The sequence below is a fragment of the Lethenteron reissneri genome, chromosome 7 (assembly GCF_015708825.2).
Source record: "Lethenteron reissneri isolate LAM-NWPU_2019-01 chromosome 7, ASM1570882v1, whole genome shotgun sequence".
NCBI lineage: Eukaryota > Metazoa > Chordata > Hyperoartia > Petromyzontiformes > Petromyzontidae > Lethenteron > Lethenteron reissneri.
In genome coordinates this window covers 2,244,506-2,265,182 of record NC_083785.1, presented here as the reverse complement: position 1 = coordinate 2,265,182, position 20,677 = coordinate 2,244,506, and the positions used below count along the sequence as shown (strand labels likewise).

General features: G+C 49.3%; 1 protein-coding gene across 1 annotated transcript in view; it reads right to left on the bottom strand.

The window, feature by feature from the left end:
- The window catches only part of LOC133358783 (phosphatidylinositol 5-phosphate 4-kinase type-2 alpha-like), a 42,257-nt gene extending 25,571 nt beyond the window's left edge, over positions 1 to 16,686 (bottom strand). The window contains exons 1-3 of the mRNA XM_061577233.1: positions 16,668 to 16,686; positions 14,265 to 14,401; positions 4,205 to 4,318 (exon numbers count right to left, since the gene is read on the bottom strand). Coding sequence (XP_061433217.1) covers positions 4,205 to 4,318; positions 14,265 to 14,401; positions 16,668 to 16,686 — 270 coding nt within the window. The remainder of the gene's footprint in view (positions 1 to 4,204; positions 4,319 to 14,264; positions 14,402 to 16,667) is intronic.
- Between the last annotated feature and the right edge of the window lie 3,991 nt (positions 16,687 to 20,677).

Below are 20,677 nucleotides of genomic sequence, written 5' to 3'. Positions count from 1 at the left end.
ATCCACTTTTTTTCTGGGCCTTACCTGGTGAAATATATTTTTTATTAATAATAAAGATTTTTCGGTTAGATCGCGTAAGTATAAATGTGTCGTAACCTCCACCACCTGACACAGACAATTAGTAAGGGATTCTTCACGTAAACAATATGCCAATTCGTTACCACTTAAGTCCACCCGTGTGTCATAGAAAAAATCCAACACACCCGTGTGTTGGAGAGTATTATGAATAATATTGGTCGAGGAGGCCTACGTGTTAAACCAACAAAAATGTGTTTATAGTTTGGTTTAGCCGTTGTGTGGGAGCCGGTAAGCTGGGCAACGCCATGAGGGAGAGTGACCGACCGTTGGGCTGGTGCAAAGGGCCTTCTGGTGGTGGAGGCCCCAAGGCAGCAGGGTCCTCGTGGTTTCCAGCCCTGGTTGGCAGTGGCGTGCCAAACTCAAGCCAAAAACATCACCACCACCCTCGTCATTAGCAATGGCATTGGCCAAATCGTTATTGAAATTATAATTTAGCTTTAAATTCTCATTTAGCTTCAGGTTGTAATGGAGAGTTCATGAGGAAGGCGGTGAGTTTTTGTTTTGATTTGCTACGGGTATAGAGCGGTGTCGCAGTATTTCGCGCACAGCACCACGAAGCATCGGCGACGGCACGGCAAGCATCGGTGGCGAGTGAAATGGGAGCCGGTCTGGTGACGTTATGATCAAACTACCCCCAGGGCCGAGTAGAGAAGGCCGTCATCCAGCAGTGGAATGACAAAGAGCGGGAAATGAGCGTTCTGTTCGTACGTACGAGCTGTGCACATTTAAACGGTTGCTGAACACCCATCTCCTCTTTGGTCTGACACAAATCCCTGTGGCTTAATCTGTCTGCCAGCTTGACGCTACTATTTGATGGTCGGTTTATGGCGTCTGCTTACACGCTTGGGGAGTGGATTGATAATGTTTTTTTTTTTGTTGAACCAATCTGTATACCTTTTATTACGTTGACTGATTTAAATTTGTATTGATGTAATGTTATATACGTTTTAATGTGCCCATCTGTCAAGTGCTATGTGACAATTGTATTGTGAAGGGCACGATACTAAAGAATGTGATTTGTAGGTCGTGCATGCTTGCTCTCTTAAAACTGAAATGAGGAAAAACTGAAATGATAAAAGAAAAACTTCATTTGAATTAGCCTCACATGGACGCTTACATGCCACCGTTGACGATCACGTTTTGAGTATCCTCAAAAGCTAAATACCCATTGGAATATACCGATCAAGACGGTATAATAAAGCGAGAGGAGGAGAACGAGAAGGCACACACGTGTGAAGCAAGGGCTCCGTATAATCCGTCTGAACGGCCGAGCAGCCAGCCTTGATATTCACGTCGCGTAGATTACGAGCTGCACCCTTGCATCGGAGAAAATGATAATTCACGCGTGGGTGCTTCGGCCCAGGGGTCTGAGCCGTAATGATAATGCAGCTGCAGCCTGACATGGCTTGCATCTTTAATAAGAGCAAGTGTCCCAAAATGTGTGTGTGCACTAAGTTATCCTGTTATCATTATATTATTGTTCTTATTACACTTTTTTACGCGGCAAAGCCTCACCCAGTCTTAAGACGTTTTATCTGTAGGTGGCGATGTTGCTGCTGCTGCTCCTGCTGCATGTAATCCCAAATTGTGTAATTAGCGGGTGATTCTTTGAGCATTGGGATGTTTGGCCAATAGGAGTCACACTGAATGTTTTCTGTTTAGCTATGGGAGGAAACAAGATAATCCACAAGAAGACCACGCACAACAGTGGGGAGAACGCACACAGTCCACGCAGAAAGGTGCCCGGGTCGGGAATCACTGAACTATAAAGCTCTTTGTCAGCTCACTTCTGAAAAAGAGCTATATAGTTCAGTGGGCCTTCCATGGTAAAATAAAAATAGTTTCTAGTTTTAACTTAACTTACAGGGTAGGTTAATTCACAACACATTCCTGTGGAGGGAACTGGTAGTAACGTTGGGTTGCTCGGTCAATGGCCAGGGTCAACGGCGGCGTGGTGTATTCCGCAAATATGGCCGACTGTGAGGGCGGGCACAAGCCGGCGTAAGTAGGTTAAACGTTGAGTTTTATAAGGGCACCACGGGGTGAGCCGCCCCTCCCCACCCAGCCCCTCCCCTCCCCACCCAGCCCACCCGTCCCCACCCAGCCCCTCCCTCCCAACCCAGCCCCTCCCTGCACGACGGACGGACACAATAATCCCGTGGGCTGGTGTAACCAGGAGGTTACTACCAGTAAAATTGATTCCGTACATAAAAGCATGGCTGCAATTTCTCATATCTTCTTAAGCTGCCAACAGATTCAAGGTGAGTTCACAGTCAACAAACGAGAGAATACTGCATACAACGATATAATAAGCACCCTGTACTACAAATCCCCTGGACAAAGCCACGGGGTGCGAGAGTGGCTCCAGCGGCAGCAGGACTAGACGCTGAACCGTGCGATTCTCTCCACACGCGCGTTACGCAAGCTGTGGTCACCGCCAGGTAGGCTGTGCATCGTTGAAATGATGAAAGCAATATTTTTCTATACCACGTACGCCCAATTATAAACGGTGGGATTAACGTTTATTATTTTTTTTGTGCCGCCAGATTGATATCACCAATGCAGAGGGTGGAGCGAAGGAGAAAAGGAAATGTTCAAAACCTGTAGCTGCAGCAAGCTTGGTCATCCCAGCATCGCATTGCATTTCGAGCAATCAATTCATCTGAGCCATTCAAACCAGGCCAGCGTCTGGCGAGTCATTATCTCTTATACAACGGTGACCCTGGGCGGACACGGTTGCAGTGAGAGCGTTATTAATTTTCCCAATTCCCTTGCCAGTCACGGCAAAAAAAAAACCCAAAAAACTAATGGCTATTGCAGGGATACCGACTGACCCTACACCTTTGCGAATGACTTGATGTCAAAACAATAACAGACTGGGAAATGAGTCCTGAGTCTCGATACGGCTTTTCTCCTGGATAAACAATTCAAGTATCATCGTTATCATTATACATAAAGACCGTGTGCTCCCGGTCTTGTATTTTCCAAATTGGGTATTGGACGTCACCGCGAGCTCAGGCAGCTCCGGGGACGATGCGGGCAGCTATGGCCGCAGAACAGAGACGGCCAAGGTTTTTCCCACCGAGCCACGCGGTGCTTGTGGAGCGGCCACTACTGGGTTACTACCTCGTGGTGTTTATTGTCCCCCGAGCTGCGCATTGCTGCGAGGCCCGTGCCTGGTGCTGCGCTAGTGTGTGTGTGGGGGGGGGGAGCGGCAGTGTAGTGGAGCGGTCAGCACGCCGCGTTATGAACCTGGTGATGATCTGGGTTAGATTCCCGGATAACTGGAGGTGTATACGCTCACAGACTCTATGCGGCTTGGCAGGTTATCTTGAGTAAGAGTGTTTGTTTTATCCGCGAGCATGTGTAGTTTGCGCTACGTAGCTACGCGCGTTGTTCCTTGAGTTGGGGCAGTGGCGTAGCGGACAGCGCGCTGCGCCACGAACCCGACGATGATGTGTCAACATCGCCACTCGGGAGACCATGGCGGCCGGGCATGGTGCTGGCTACCTATCCCCTCATGTTCCGTGTCGGCCTTCATAGGTGCTGCTCGCTAACAGCACTTGCCCCGAAAGTCTGTACACGGGGGATCTTTGTCTTTGTGGGGGGGACATAAATGTTTATCGATCGGTCACCAATGCTACAGAGAGTGTAGGCAGCAATGAAATGAACTCGGGCGCGTGCAAGACAAAAAGATGCTGTGCTGCATAGGTCGGATGTTTCACGACGCTGCGTGTTCGTTGGGGCTATTTGGCGTGGGTGAACACGGACGCTCTGTCGGGCACGGCGGGCAGGATATCCCATTCGTGATCACGAGCGTTATGGCTTTAAACACGAGGGACAGGGGTCGGCTCAGTGCACTGGGCCTCTGGGATTGATTTTTTTCAAGTACAGCAAACCCCCATTTTATATAGGAGGGTTTTAAAAACGACGGTTTTACATTTTGTAGAGCCATTTGAAATTCGCGGGGGGGGGGGGGGGTGCGTGGCGCGAGGCTGCTCGACAGGAAGTCGCGAGGTGCGGGAGAGCGGTGTGGATTGTCACCCCGCCCCCCCACGCGATGGATTTTGGACGGCAGAGGCAATAGCGACGATGGCGACGATGTGGGAGGCGGTGTTGGGTTTACCTCCACGTCCCTCTTCAGCTTTTCGAGGAAGAGTTTCTTGTTCTCCTCTCCGATCACGATCCTCTGCTTCTCGTTGATGAAGTCGTTGTCTTTGAACGTGGGCAGCTCCTTCGCCTGCGAAGAAACACGCATGCGCACACGAGTGAGTGAGCGGCCAAAACACACGCGCTATGAGGGGGGAGTGGAGAAAAGGGGGGAAAGCGAGGTGGTCTGGAACACGCCCATCACTCCCGTGATGCATCGCTGCGGTGACCCGTGCCTGTAACGAGCCCTCTCTCTCTCGACGGCTTATTTACCGCGGTGTGTATGGGAGGACGCGGCGCGCGGGCCACCGCGCCCGAGCCGACAAAGTTCAGCCCCACAGTGTCGGCGGGGGGGGGGGCACGCCGTGAATGCCGTGACGCAATTGCAACGCATTATAGGTTAAGGTGTACAGACGGACTGATGGGTGTACGTGAGGAAGAGCACACACGCTAGACAGTGACATTGACAAATGTGTGCGCTAGTTGGATGAAGGTCGGCGGATTCGTTTTTATTTTTAGAAAAAGCGGTACACACTCCTGCGTTGAACCGCGCGTCGTAATCAGCGCCACTTGTTCTACTCGACTGCATTAGTGAGGACAAAGCTTTAAACAAAGGCTGGCATGCCACTGCAAATGACATCCGTTTTTTTTTGTTACGCTCGTCGTTTAAATAATTAATTTACCCGAGTCCAGCTCCAACAAAGAGCTAACGATTTGCACAAACACATTGTTGGATGAATGATGTCTGTCAAACCGCCCTTGACAGCGCACAATCATTATACCTACAAAGTAGAGGTGAAATTACAACGTATGTTTTCGTCGGCGAGGTAGTCAACATCTCATCACCTTGGTGGCCCATTGTTGCAACGTGGCCCTTTGCCACAACTGAATACAACTGCCACGCCGGGAGATTGAACTGGCGACCTCGATAGCAAGTCCAATGTGCCAACTATTGCCCCGTGGTGGTAACGTCCTTCTCACAGCGTTCTACGATGGACGAAAAATAAAACTTTTAATAGGAATAACGCTGATAAATTTTGGAAATAGTACGGCAATGCAGCATATATTTAACAACAATAAATACGTTATTTTACATCACCAACTCTTGCCTGGAGCGATACTTCACAGAAACCTAAAGTGCGTAAGAAATAAAACCATCACGTAACAACAAAAATCCAAAGCGTGGCTCACGATTCTCGGCGTTTAAGTTTACCTTTCCACGCCGAATCTCACCAAACGCCAAAAGAAAACTAAAAACGAAACTATAAACTATTTATAACTATACTACAAAACTATAAACTAATTTTATTTTACTAGGTAAGGCCCACTGAGCTATATACCTTTCTTTCAGAAGCAACCTGGCCACAAAGGATAGCTCAACACAGTGGCTTATCACGTGGAAAATGAAATCAGCCAAATACTCGAAATGCATGATGTTGAGTCTAAATGTGGAGGGAAAAACCAGAGGACCTAGAGAAAAATCCACTTGACAGCAGGCATTAGGGTCGGGTTCGAACCCGCAACCTCCTGCAGGTAATTAACATCTAAAAATAATAAAAAGCTGTATCCGTATAAACTTTTGGGGGCTGTGGAATGCCGCCGAGTCTCCTCGTTTCACCCGGACTGGGGTCGTCGTCGTTGTTGATGACTCCCAGCTGGATCCCAGACGCGCCACTTCCAAAGTCTGGCGCAAAATCAAGTTCATGTCGGCGCTTGGCTGGACGGAGCCGTGGCAAAACTCCACGGGGGTGGGGGGAGATGGGGGGAGGTGGAGGGGGGGGGGTCACACACGGCCCCCGCACCCCCCCCCCCCTCCCCACTTTCAGCTTCACCACGGGCCGGACAGAACTCACCGCGGCCGTCACGTTAATAGCGTCTACATAATTTATGTCATTTTAAACGCATCATTAAATGTTGAAAAGCCCCACTGACCAGTGACAAATTGGTAATGGGGAGGGCTTTAGCCCTCCACAATAATACAAAACGCGTTGGTTTAATCCCCCCCCCCCTATTAAATTCACATGTGGCAACATGTTGACTGCGCTCATGCACGCATGGAAAAAAATCAGATTAAAATGCTGACAATTATGCAGACATAATATAGAGCAGTATGTTCTTAATTACGCTGAGAGCCAGAAGGAGGAGCACATGGATGAGAGAACATATACAAGGTTAGATGTATCACATTGACTGTTACATTCTTTTGTATTTGTTCTGGATGCATCACTAAATCGATGATGGCTGACGGGCAAGGCAAATGGACACCGCGATGGCGAGATGTTAACTCCCTCGCCTGATATGCAGAAGGTCGTGGGTTCGATCCCGAGCCTAACGCCTGTGTATTTGCAGTTTGCCTGTTTTCCCCGCGGTCTCGTCGTTCTTTTTCTGGGTCCTCCGGTTTTTCCCTCCACATTTAGAAACATGCCTTTGAAGTATTTGGCTGCTATACATGTCCACATGATAAGCCACTTCCGTTGAGCTATTATTTGTGATAGCCAGGTCGCTTCTGAAAGAGCTGCATAACTCAGTGGGCCTTACCTGGCAAAATAAAATTTAATTAATTAATTTGCCGTCAAAGAAGGGAACACGCCTGAAAGGAAGACCACTGCAGAGATGGAGCGAGGAAGTCAGCTTGTGTGCAGGAGCCAGATGGGTCGGTGCTTGGGGGAGGCCTTCATCCAGCAGCGAATAGACCATGGCCGATGCCAACATGCAAGCTGGATGCATCACATGTCGCTCCAAGAGATTATCAAAATCAGAATATTAATTTATGTTGGAGGAATCTGATGAGCTCTTTTTCACAGATTTTCCAGTAGGGGCACGGGGTCAGGAAGTTGACAACAATTATGGCCGACGGTTAAGACTCATGACGGCGTGGAACCCAAAGGAGGGGGAAACAAGCCCGAGAGGACGTTCAGACGCAGAAATGAAACCGGCTCACGGCGAGGAGAAATTGTTGGGGAGGGCCTTCATCCAGCAGTGATTAATCATGGCTGTTGACGACTGACAAAATAAACAGCCCACCATTGATTCCAAACAGCAGCTCACGCTTGGCAATGTCACCATTCCGCAGCAGATAATGGATAGCTCGCTCGTGTCTTCCGTTTTCTCAGGTTTGGAAAATAAAACACGTAAGAGAGCCAAAAATGTACGTGAAAAAAGATTCCGCAAGCAAGACAAAGATTTCCCCTGTGCAGACAGTTGAGGCAAGTGCTGTTAGCGAGCAGCACCTATGGAGGCCGGCACGGCACACACGGGGGTGGGTTGCCAACACCACGCCCGGCCGCCTTTGCCTCCCAAGTGACGATGTTTACACATCGCACCAGGTACTCATTTGAGGCTGAGTCGACCTAGGGGAGGCCCAGGACCGGTTCAAATAATCGTCACTGGCGTTGACCGTGAGCGGGAATCGAACTCGGCTCGCCGGGTTTGTGGCGCAGTGCTCACCGCTACACTACAGCAAACAAACAAACGCACACGGAGAGTGGTCAAGCCAATGAAAACACACGTTGCGTTTGTTTTAAGCCTCATGTCAATGTACACGTGACACACTACCATGTTGTCTATAGAAAACCAGAGGGGGATCTGTGTTTCTGTTAGGGCTCATTTGTGTGGGAATGCAGGATTACGACACTGAGAATTAAACTACAAAATATGGTTAAGGTGAGATTTTTTTTACTTCCATTAATGAGCGAAGTAACTTCCGCAGCAGGGTTTAGATGCAATTTTTATGTTTTTTTAAACCCACTTACAGATGTTTGCTGCGCTGGTGACAATTTTGTGAGACGACAACGATGACGGAGCACGGCTGCATCCAAACAAAGTGGCAGTGGTGCACGAGGACTAAACCACAAGCAACGCATTCGTCAAGAACGGTGTGGCCTTCAAAGTAAAAAAAAACATTTAATGAACGTGAAAATATAACAATGAATATCAATTTAACAACGCTGTTACATCCACTGAATTGAGTAATGTTGGCGTTGCTTGTAGAAGTTTCAAAAAATTATATTTAAACGTATTTATTCCTATGGAGCACATAGTAAGGAATAACTTACATGCGCTTGGTGAACTTATCAACCTGTCATAGACCCGTAGAGCGGTGATTAACTATCGCCCAGACGATTCTTCTTCTTATTATGCGAGTTTTAACCAGGAAAATCTCACTGAATCCCAAGACTCGTTTTCAGGAATGTCTTGCCAAGTGTTCGTACGAGCGGGCGATGTTGTTGCTGCTGTGTGCGATCCAAGTTGAAAAACGTGCACATAATCTGTTCAGCATCGGGATGTTTGGTCAATGACTGTTATACTGGGCGCCACGGTGGCGAGATGTTAACTACCTCGCCGGGTATACAGGAGGTCGTGGATTCGATCCTGACTGATGCCTGTGTATTTGGAGTTTGCATGTTCTCCCTATGGTCTGGTGGATTTTCCTCCGGGTCCTCCAGTTTATCCCTCCACATTTATAAACATGTGTCTTAAGTATTTGGCTGCTATAAATTTCCACGTGATAAGCCATTCCAGTGAGCTGTAGTTTGTGGCCATGTCGCGTCCGAGTTTATACGCGTTGTTTTTCTCCTCAAAAAACATTTTTACTAAGCTGAATACGTAAGCCAATATGACAGGGAAGTGTAGCGCTTTATAAATGAAAGCCAAATCAATCGACTAAGTCATTTCCACTGAGCTATAGAAATACCCATTTTTTGCTTGGCTTTCCTGGCATTTCCTGGAAATTTAATTTTGCTTTTATGGACCTTTCTGGCCTTGAAAAGAGCTTACTGCTGCTGCTGTTACACGGCACTGACATTAGCAGTTAAGATAGGTGGTGGACACTGCGATGTGGCGACACCCTGACAGTGGGACTTCCAATTACATTTCCTGAACCCCTGGGAAAATGAGACCCATTTGACAAGCAGCAGAGGCAGCTTTGAAAGCCTGTTTCCAGGAAAAGGTCGTTATTCCATTTTGTGGCTGGAAATCAGACCCAATTTATTAAGCTCTGTCACAGGGCGGCTTGTGTAGCCCAACAATGTCACGATTTTTCGTCTCTGTGCATCGTAAATTTATAAGGAACTCCGGTCATCCTCGTAGCGGTGGCTTTCGGCTGGCCATCGAACAGAGACAGACACCGCATCGCGCGGTGCTTTCAGATGCGCTGTTCCGGCCATCTGGAACACTCTTCCTTCCGATATTAGGAAGTCACTGGGAGCTATGCACTTTTAAATGTAGATTGAAAACTCGTTTCTTTTGAACTGCTTTTTGTGTTTAGCTTGTTGTCCTTCCCCCGCACCTCTTATTAGCACATTTGGCTACGTACGGTGAGAAAGAAGTTCAACGTACATACGTACACACATAAGGAATCTATCCGCTTCCTGAGCCCTCTCCCGGCCCCACCATTATAGCAGGGCAGTGGTGGCTATGCACACAGCCTGTAATCTAGCGCCGGGGAGGCAGCGAGGGTTGGTGGATCGAACGGCCGTTACCAACGTCCGTTCACGCGAGCATCGAGTAGCAGCCATACCCTGGCTTGCCAGGAGAAGGCAGTCCCATCTGCACGGGGATAGAGTGTTGCCCCCTCACATGCGCGGGTTTTTCTCTGGCTGCTCCGATGTCCTCCCACTTGAATAAACGTTCATTCCTTGGCTGAAAACACCTAACCCTAATAAGAATAAGAATACCTAACCCTTTCCTGTTCCGAGATGTCTGCAAGTTGCAGGGTGGGTGTCCCCCGTTTACTGCTGTATCTCGAAACTCGCAAGCGGTTAGCATGAGTTTATTTATTTATTTGGCGTAGCGCCGCTGTTTTTGAAGACATTGTACTCACCGCAGAGAACTGTAGCGACACGACCACCGCACTCTACGATAGCTGGCGCCAAACTGTGCCACACGCTCCCCCGCATGGCCTTTAACTTCCAACTAAGCTCCAATGACGTACACGCACATACATCATTGGAACGGGAAAGGGTGAACACAGGAAGGACTGCAGAGCTTGAGAGATTATTTGGTAGCAACGGTTGACTGCCTGGCTGCTGCCATCCAGCTTTTGTCTGTGGCTCCGCACAGACAAAACGTACACATAACGACTAAAATGTTATTACCAGCATTACGTTATTACTCGGCACATTGCAGGTGGAAAGATAAACAAAAAAGTATTTAAAAAAATAGCAAGGAAGGATCCAGACGTGTGGACATAGTGCATCATAAACGGCAAAAATAAATCGTCTCCACATCACCTGCATGCTGTTATTGGAGCAGCAGCAGCAGCAGCGGCAGCGAGCGAGCGAAAGCTACGACAGCTGTTGTATATCATCACGCTGGCTTGCTAACAACCAATTCATTCCCAAGGAGAGCGCAGCTGCTCACACAAAATGTACTTTAACGGCATCGTTCCACAATAGATTTTTCACTCAAAAGTGAAAGGTGTTAAAAAATGCATCGAGCTCACCCTGCCGGTCAACGCTACGTGCAACCCCACACGTGCGTACGCACACTCACCGTGAATAACCATCGGCCTAATCTGCTCAGATTTTGGCGAGATATTAACTACCTCGCCTGGTATGCAGGGGGGGTCGTGGGTTCAATCCCGACCCTGAACGCTTGCTGTATATTTGCCAAGTTTTCGTAGTAGCGGGCGATGTTGTTGCTGCTGTGTGCGATCCAAGTTGAAAAACGTGCAAGTAATCTGTTCAGCATCGGGATGTTTGGTCAATGCCAGTTACACTGGGTGCCACGGTGGCGAGATGTTAACTACCTCGCCGGGTATACAGGAGGTCGTGGATTCGATCTTGACTGCCTGTGCATTTGGAGTTTGCATGTTCTCCCCGTGGTCTGGTAGATTAACAGTTTAATAAACCGAAGCTCTCGTGCCGAGTCTAGGCTGCACTGGCTAAACCCCATTATTGCATTAGAGAATCTCTTACAGGCACTACAGAGAGGGAGCGGTGGTATCGTGGTTAGCGTACGACACAATGAAGCCACATTTAGCCACATTTAGAATCAACACGCATTTAGAGTATTTGGCTGCTATACACTTCCACGCAATAAGCCACTTTGTTGAGCTATCATTGTGATAGCCAGGCCGCTTCTGAAAAAAGAGCTATATAGCCGAAGGGGCGTTACCTGGTAAAAAAACTAAACTATTGTTTAGTTTCAGCCAGGGAAGGGACGACATCAGTGTTGAGTGGTACCCGAAATGGTGGAGGGCCCTCACTTCGCTCTCCAGAACAGGAATCTCTATTGAGGCTCGAGGCATCCACTGAACTACAAGGCTCTTTTTCACATTCGTGATGAAGCGAGATAAAAAGGCCCCCCGCGACTGGACGTTGAATGCAACAAGAGGGCCTCCATCCATCAATGGCTCGACAAAGAGCTATACATTATTAAATGCAATTATTACTGCGGGGAAACCTCCCTCGTCCGCACGAGAAGAATGTATCAAGCCGCTGTATAAAGGTTAACCCCCTCGAAAAACGTAGACTACTCCTGCCCACTTAATTCGAATCTAATGCTTTCGGCAAATGATGACAAAACGCACCGGAGCAAGCGACGAGCAAATGTGCGTAGGCTGGACAACAACGGGTTGAACGACAAAGGACGCGCGCTGCTCACAATCGGCACTGCACATGCAATGTGCTAGTCACGTGACAATGCAGTGCAAAGGCATGATGGGAGGCACACCCCTTCCCGTTCTTTGCGAGCAGCAGCACGCCGCTGCGTCTTGTTAAAATCCTCCACACTCGCGCCAGACAGGTCGAAAGAGATGGGGGGGGGGGGGGTACCCACATTTTCCCCCACCAGAAGTAATTTTCAGAGAAATCTATTTCCCGGGGTGTGAGAGCTCTCTGGATCTAGATCGCTTTGCTCCCGCTGATCAGAAGTAGATCAGCACCCACTTAAAGTGTCACCCTCGATAAAAGAGTTAATTCAACAGTCGACAGAAAATAAGTATCAACCCACTTTCGGCGCGCACTGATTGACTATTTACGGCATCAGCACTGGCTGGGAACAATACCAAATGACTCTTTTCCAAATCCGCGCGAGGGTTTAATGCACCGAAGGCGACATCCTCTCCTGCCACTGCAAACCATAATCAGAATCTTTTAATTATACCGGAGGAATCCGATGAGCTATAAAGCAATTTTTCCACAGATGTCCAGTAGAGGTACGCGTTCAGAAAGTTACAACAAGAGAAAAACAGGATAGGAGCGCAAAGTATAGGAAAGATACGCAAATCACAAAACACATACAAATTAACTGTTTTAATTGAAAACGTAAATCCCACAGAGCTATTAGCTTCTTCTGCAGGAGCGACCCGGCGACAAATAAACTCCTCATCACGTGGAAATTTACAGCAGCCAAATAACCGCCATCGCGTCGATGCCAACGAATATCACGCGCAGGCAACGGGTGTACACGGGCGAGTTTCACTGGAAGGGGCACTGCACTCCACACGGACAGGGTTGCGATTTCCGCATGGAAAATGCGGAAGGAGGGTTCAAATTTTCCCGCATTTTTGCTAAAGTCAACCGCAAACGGTGGAAAGACTACTCCTATGACCGCGCGCTTTTAACAACACGTTAATGCGTTCTATTGGAAAGGATACATGCAAGGCCCAGCATCACGTAGGGCTTTGAGTTACTGATTGGAATGAATATATGATTTCCGCATTTCCGCACAAGAACCACATACACATATGTACATGATGTATCCTTTCCAATAGAACGCATTAACGTGTTGTTAAAAGCGCGCGGTCATAGGAGTAGTCTTTCCACCGTTTGCGGTTGACTTTAGCAAAAATGCGGGAAAATTTGAACCCTCCTTCCGCATTTTCCATGCGGAAATCGCAACCCTGCACACGGACCAGCAGCCTCAACATCTGCTTGAGGAGAGGCCCCGGGAGCTGAGCTACGTAAATCTATAACACGAGCGACCTGACGACAAATGATAGCTCAAAGAAGGTGGCTTTATCGCTTGGAAATTGTCACCGACACGCAAAGCGGCCTTGCCATCTACCAATCACCACCGGGAGAAGAAGTGAAGAGGACCCGACCGAAACGTTTGAGAGAGAAGAATTTTTCCCGGTGCCTGGGGGTGACACGGTTCTCACGGTCGCACGCAGGGCTCTCCGGCGGGCTATTCTTTTGCTCGGGCCACGTGCCGTTCGGCGCGCGATATCCGGGTCACGCCGGTCGGGAGAACTGAACCCAACACCCACCCATTCAGTTGCCGACGAAGCTGCCAGCACGCGGAGCGTAACGCCACCCCCGCAGGGACACACACCGCAGGCCTCACCCGTCCCCACCCCCACCACCCCCACCACCCCCACCACCGCCCCCGCTGGGTTCTGCAGAAGCCACACGTTATTCTCGGCAAGTAAACCGTCGCAGTAATAATTGCATTCAATAATGTATAGCTCTTTGTCGAGCCACGGACGAATGAAGGCCCTCTTGCATTCAAACGTCGGGTCACGGGGAGCCAACTAATCTTGCTTCACCACGAATGTGAAGAAGAGCTTCGTAGATCAGTGGATTCCTCCCGTCTAAATAGATTCCGGTTCGATATAGTGGCGGGTGCTGAACCATTTCAGATACTACTCGCCACTGATGTTGGCCCTTCCCTGTAATCGAACTCGGTTTGCTGGCTTAAACTATTTTTATTTTATTTTATCATGTATAGCTCTTTTTGAGAAGCGACATGGCTAACACAAATGATAGTTCAATGAAGTGACCTATCTCGTGGAAATGTACAGTAGCCAAATACGCTGAACGTGTGATGTTGATTCTCAATGTGGAGGGAAAAACCAGGGGACCCCGGAGAAAAATCGACACGAGAGAGACACGCGCAAACTCAAAATATACAGCAGGCATCAGGGGTCGGGTTTGAACCCACGACCTCCTACATACCAGACGAGGTAGTTAACATCTCACCACCGCGTCGCCCTTGACGGAGGAGTGCCCGCGGCGCCGCGGGGTTTGTGGGGGAACGCACCGTCGAAAAAAGCTTCTCGGGGGGAGAAAAAAACAACCATGAACCGTGCTCACCTTCTCTTTCTCGCTCGCTTCCCTTGCGACCGTGGAGCCCTGAAACGACACAGAAGGGCGGGGAGGGGGGGAAGGCAGAGCACACGTGGTGAATTGCGCGCCACCTCGAGTCGTGATCCAGATTGTTCCGGCGGATGCTCGAGCGGCAACGAGGGCAAGGCGTGTAATGTCGGACGCAAAAAAAAGAGAGCGGAGGACGGCTGGCTCGGGGAGGAGGGCGGGTTGGAGAGCGATGGACCATGGTGGGGGAGCTAAGTCAAAACAGCAGAGCGGCAGGCAGGCCGGATGGCTGGCTGGCTGCGAGTGGCCTATCAAGCGTAAAAAAAAGGAACACGTTTCAAACCTCCAATAGTGGCTCAATAGTCATTATGATTCTGCGGCAGTCGACAAATTATCGTCTGCCCTCCACATAAAACGGGGTCACCTATATAACCGTGGCAACCGTGCAATCTTGAGTAACATTTGCTAACATATATATATAAAATATATATAAAATAAGTTAACATGAAACGGACCGCAACACCGTAGGGATGTAAATACTGATCGCAATAATGGGTCAATGGCAGAAATAAAACGATATGGATTTTGTCAGAAAGGCTTTACAATTCACACACATACAGCCTACATGACGCCCTCCGACGATAGAAACAAAGTGCTGTATGCTGCCAATCACACACCAGCATTCTTCATCAAGTGGGATTGGCCCAGCACCAATCGAAGGTGCCTGCAGCAGAATTTGTGAAAGTAAAACGACTCAAGATGACCACTTCTGCACCTCATCAGGTAAATGATGATGGGGATTTGTTGTTGCACATGCACAATGGCCGTGGGGCGTCTCCCTCTCCCCACAGCCACATTGCTTTGCATCTTGATTGAAAACTCGCCGTTTTCCGGGCCCTGCACTACTATTCTGCGATGATGACCGCGTTGAGATTGCAACTTCGCACGTGAAGAATCAGAGACCGAATATTTATTTAGACTGGAGGAATCTGGTGAGCTGTAAAGCTCTTTTTCACAGACATCCAGTAGGGACGGGTAAAAACGTAACAACAACAGTACGAAAACATGAGCGGAGTACAAAAACAAGCTCCCTGTGCTGCCATCTCCTCGAAACATTCTTACGAGATTGGCTTTCACAGACCACACACCATCTACAACCGCATGCAAACAGCCACGTATATACAACTATTAACTTTATTTAAATTTCACCAGGTAAGGCCTGCTTGAGCTATGTAGCTCTTTTTCAGAAGCGACCTGGCCATCACTAATGACAGCTGAACAAAGTGGCTTGTCACGTGGACATTGATAGCAGCCAAATACTCTAAACACGCGTTCAGTCGAAATGTGGAGGAAAAAACCGGAGGACCCGGAGAAAACCCACACGGCCACGGGGAGGACCACGTGAAAACCCAAAATATACAGCAGCAGGTCTCAGGGTTGGGATCGAACCCATGACCATCCTGCATACCAGGCGAGGGAGATGACGTCTCGTCACCGTGGCGCCCCTAGAAAACAGTCATCGCAACGGGGGGATGGGGGCGGCCAGCCTCTCCACATGATGACCACTGTTGACGTCCTGACCACAGTTGGCTGTCACGCGTTAACCAAGCGTCCCGCAAAGAAGTGTCACAGCCGTGCAGTGGTGGCCCTGGTGGCTGCACATGTGAGGGTTGGTGGATCGCACAGACGTTTTTTAGAAACACCCTTTATGAATGTTTCGAGGTGTCATACACCCTGGCTTGTCAGGAGAAGGCAGTCAAGCAAAACATGTGGACTCCACCTGTTCCATTTGCATGGCAAAGCGTGTTGTCCCCTCGCATTTGTGGGTTTTTTTTTCCGGGTGCTCCGTGTTTTTTTTTCATTCCATATGTAAACACTCATTAATTGGCTGAAATAGTCTTTGGGTCTTTCGATAAAGTCACGTAGAGCAATTTTTTTGTGTTCTACGTGACTTTACCGAAAGACCCAAAGAATATGAATTCCTGCAGTCACGAAAGCTTAAAGTCAAGATTTAATTGGCTGAAACACCTTAACAAATAAAGGACTGCAGTGTTTGGGAAATCGTTGGCACTGCCGGCTCATCGCGCGGTTGCCTTCCTGCTTGTCTGCGGTTCTTCCCTGCGTGAGCGAGCTAAAAGCACTGCGCCGCACATTACAATTTTACTCACTCTGAGTCAACGCCTGGCCGGGATTTGAACTTACTCGCAGCCTTCTGCCTGTGAGCCGAGCGGCCTGTGCAAAAACCGCTGCCCCAGACGGATAAGCAACACTGACAACAAGCACGTGGAGGCACACCATACTTAAACAGTGTTTACCTGGCTGATTAGAAGCAATTAATTGGCACCGAGCGGATCAAGACCTTGGAAGTAATTACGGCAAGGGCCTTAATGGCAATGCACGCACCCGCTATGCACGGCCCCATTGACGACACCGCCGCCACCGCCGCCCCCCCGGGCGGACGAGTGGGGCCGCGGCGAACCGCAGCCCCCGCCCCCCCCCCCCGTCCAGCCCCCCGCCACCCCACCCCGCGCCCGAGGGAATCGCTCGCGGGCAGGGTTTTCTGATTGACACGGGGACGGGTACGCCAGAAAATAAATAATTCAGCGTGCCATTAAGCGCTGTCCCTGAATAGCCCCCACGGAGCGCGGACGCCGGGAGTCAAAATCCATCTCGCGGAATATTTATCAGCAGCGCTGGCGCACGACCACGGAGATTAGCGGCACTGTAGCGCGTCCACTTGCATGCAAAGTCTTAATTTTGTTGTTGAGTGGCCTATGAATGGCAACTGTTGGGAAGATTCAGCTCGAGGTGATGTAGCCGCTCGATTGCTTTGCCTGAGAGTTGCCGTAACGCAGATGCACCTACTCGCCCAGTCACCCACCTAGTCATCCACCTAGTCATCCACCTACTCAGCCACCCACACACCCACCGCCGTCACCTGTAGATTTGGGACGGTGCGATGTTACGTGGTCCATGGTTTGGTGATCGTAGCCACAGTCACACACAGTAGAGACAGCCTCGGATTTTGCGCTTGTGTATTAGGTGTCCGTGTCCCCCCTGGCGCGCACGGATCCAGTTAAGCACTGCGTGTTGTTTCCGCGGGGGGATATTTTAATGGCAATCGATGTCCTCGGTGCGCAGCTCACGCGATCGTGGTGGGAGGTAAGGATTTTATCAGCCGGCGTTGTACGTGACCACCGGTGTGAAGGCATTTTAGTTCCATCGGTGCCCTGAAGAAGGGTCGTGGCTCAGAACGTTAGCCAACACACAGCGAATGCTTCTGTTAAAAAGCAGTGGTAATCGCGAGAGCGATGAGGTTTTAGTGTCAATGATGAGGTGTTCGTATACACTTGGAACACACCGCATTTAAGGGACTGACAAAAAAAACGTAACGGAGAGGAAATTATTAATAATAAAGGTTTTTTTGGGGGTTAGAATGTGTCGTTAAACCCACCACCACCCGACACAGCCAACCAGTAAGGTATGTCACGTAAACAAAACATTTCAATTCGTTACAACTTCAGGCCAACGGTGTGTTGGAGAGTAAAACCACAATTTCAGTACGACTTTTCCCTGGTAATTACATCCAGCTTAATCGGGCAATTTTGCCAGTATTGAATTTACGCAATCGAACCCCCAAAAAAACCTTTGTTACGGATAATATTTGTCGCGAAATCCTACCTGTTGAACGTGAGGAAATTATGCGTGCAGCTGCTGGGGGTGTGAGTGCATTGCACCGTGAACCCGGCTACCCGAGTTCGATTCCAGGCAACGGCTAACGTTGGTGGCGAGTGACACCTGAACCTGTCCGATGGCACTGCCCACCCCCTCCCCTGCCGCCCCTTTTACCAACCCAGACTGATCGGCCGTACGTAGCAACCGTGCTAATCTGAGGAGATGACACAAGGCCAAACAGCATTCCCTCTGGCCAACCGGGTGGGGCAGGCCTTCACTGAGCAGTGGAGTGACAGTTCTCTAGTTCATGTAGCCACTTACGTTTGATTTGGTTTAAATAACCTGAAATTCCCGACTTTTCTGGATGTGAATTGCAGCTCCTCGAAAGGAAGGCCTGCTTTGACATGTGCTTTAGAAACACAAGAAATATTGAACTTTTTTTTATGTGTGCATAGAACAATGGGGATATGCATCATTTGAATAACAGCGAGACATAAATAGGAACGCACGGATTAGAGACGTAACGGACAGATGGGATGGTGGATGATGGTCGCGGAAAAATAACGGCACAGCGTCCAAAAGAATGGGACGTGGCGTCCGAGAGGACAGGACGTCCTCCATAGAGATGGAGCGTTGAAATCAGTTACTGTGTGGGTGCCAAGTGAATTAGAGTACATCGCCAGATCGTGAGAGGTGGTGGATGCTCGGGCAAGGCCTATGTGCAGCAGTGGAATGACCATGGATGATGATGATGATGATAATCATGATAGTTTCCGGCCCAAAGGCAATGACTGGGCTGTATGTAGTATGTGAACTTCTCTCGCACCGTACGTAGCCAATCGTGCTAATGTTTAAGTGAATAATTTACGTATTTATTTTCAATGACTTGCTTACTATTTTCTATTTTGCACTCCTATCGTTTTTTTTTGTATCGTTGTAACTTGCGGTCCCACCATCCACACGGGACATCTGTGCAAAAGATCTTCATAGCTCATCGGATTCCTCCTGCAGTCTGAACTTAAGATTCTGATTCTAATCGTCCAAGGTGCAAGCTTCCATTTCCGTTGATGCGGGTGAGATCGGCGCTCGAGTTGAATATCTCCACGTGAGTAAGCGGTGTGGGCTTGATGGTGGGGGGCAGGCGGTGGGGGCAGCACACTTCCCACTGCCTTCATCAGCAAAGCTCCCTCCTTGGCTCATTAGGTGCAACTCTCAAGGTTTGCTCACAACGCCGAGAGCTATCGTCCGACTGTATCTGCCGGCTGCACCACGCGGTGGAGATTTGTCCTCTGGATTAGCAGAGGGCAGTCAAACGAGTGTAACCTTGACCTAGACGGGGTGCCAAGCTGGTGGGTGGGCGGCTAGCTCACAGTCAATGTGGCCGTATCCCAATTGCGACTGAGCTCAGCTGAGTTGGGAGCGATGTGTTGCCTCGATAGGACCACACCTCAGCTGACTTTGAGACCAAGGGTGGCGTCTGCTGCATGGCTGCTCAGATAAAAAGCACTGGTGGTGGTTTTTGGAAGCATTTGGTCAGAGTCTCCAATCAAATAAAATCATCTGTTGAGAGTGTTAGTTACACTCTCGAGGTTTTGGACCCTGTGCAGCATGGAGCGATGTGTCGGCTGCACAAATGAACTTGCGAGATGATGTACATGGCATATCACTTCTGTATGTGTAATAGTGACGGATAAATGAGAACACAATGCCACGAACGGACAAAGATCCTGGTTCTATAGCCACAGAGGTAAACACTATCGTGCACAACTTTTCCGAGAGGTGGCGAGACGCGACCCCTGTTGGGGTGAAGTGTCGAGTAGTCGAGAGCATCCACATGGCAGGGCTGTGAGGCCAGAGGCAAATTTGAGTCAAGAGAGTTTTGCAGCCAGTGGTGGAAATTCGACATTCGTATGGCAAGGGTGGGTCTATCCATAGGAAAACTACAGCTTACTTCCCCGCCGCCGATTAGCACGGTTGGCTACGTACGGTGCAAAAGAAGTCCAACATACATACGTACATACAAAGTGGTACTTATTGTATTGACCCCGAGGGATGTTGGGCAGAGCCAACTCCCCACCAGGTGTTCGAACTCCCAAACGTTCCGAGCCGCTCGCTCCACCACTGAGCCACCTGGACAGTTTTGTATCTTACCCAGTGGAAAGCTGATACACTCAGTCAACACCCCCCCCCCCCACACACCCCTCCACCCAAATCAGGAATTGAACTCGCGACCCTTCCGACCGCGAGTGCTTCTCGCTTGACCGCTGAGCCACCTTGGGCTGCTGGGCCGTATGCCGAGGTGGCTGGCCCAGCCTGGACAACCGCCTCATCCAGGGGTCAACAACCTGCGTCGGGGCTCTTTGATAAAACATGTTTTTAATTACTATTTTTATTTTAGCCAGGTAATGCCCGCTGAGTATAGCTCTTTCTCAGAAGCTACCTGGCGATCACAAACGATAGCTCAACGAAGTGGCTTATTATCAAATTTGTAGCAGTCAAATACTCTAAAATGTGTGATGTTGATTCAAAACGTGGAGGGAAAAACCGGAGGACCTGGAGAAAAATCCACACGACTGCGGGGAGAGAAAGACACGCAAACTCCAAGTACACAGGCGTCAGGGGTTGAACCCACGACCTCCTGTATACCAGGCGAGGTAGTTAACATCTCGCCACCACGGCACCCCTAATGTCATGCAAAATGCCACATGGGCCCCCAATCCACCGTACTCGTGCCCGTT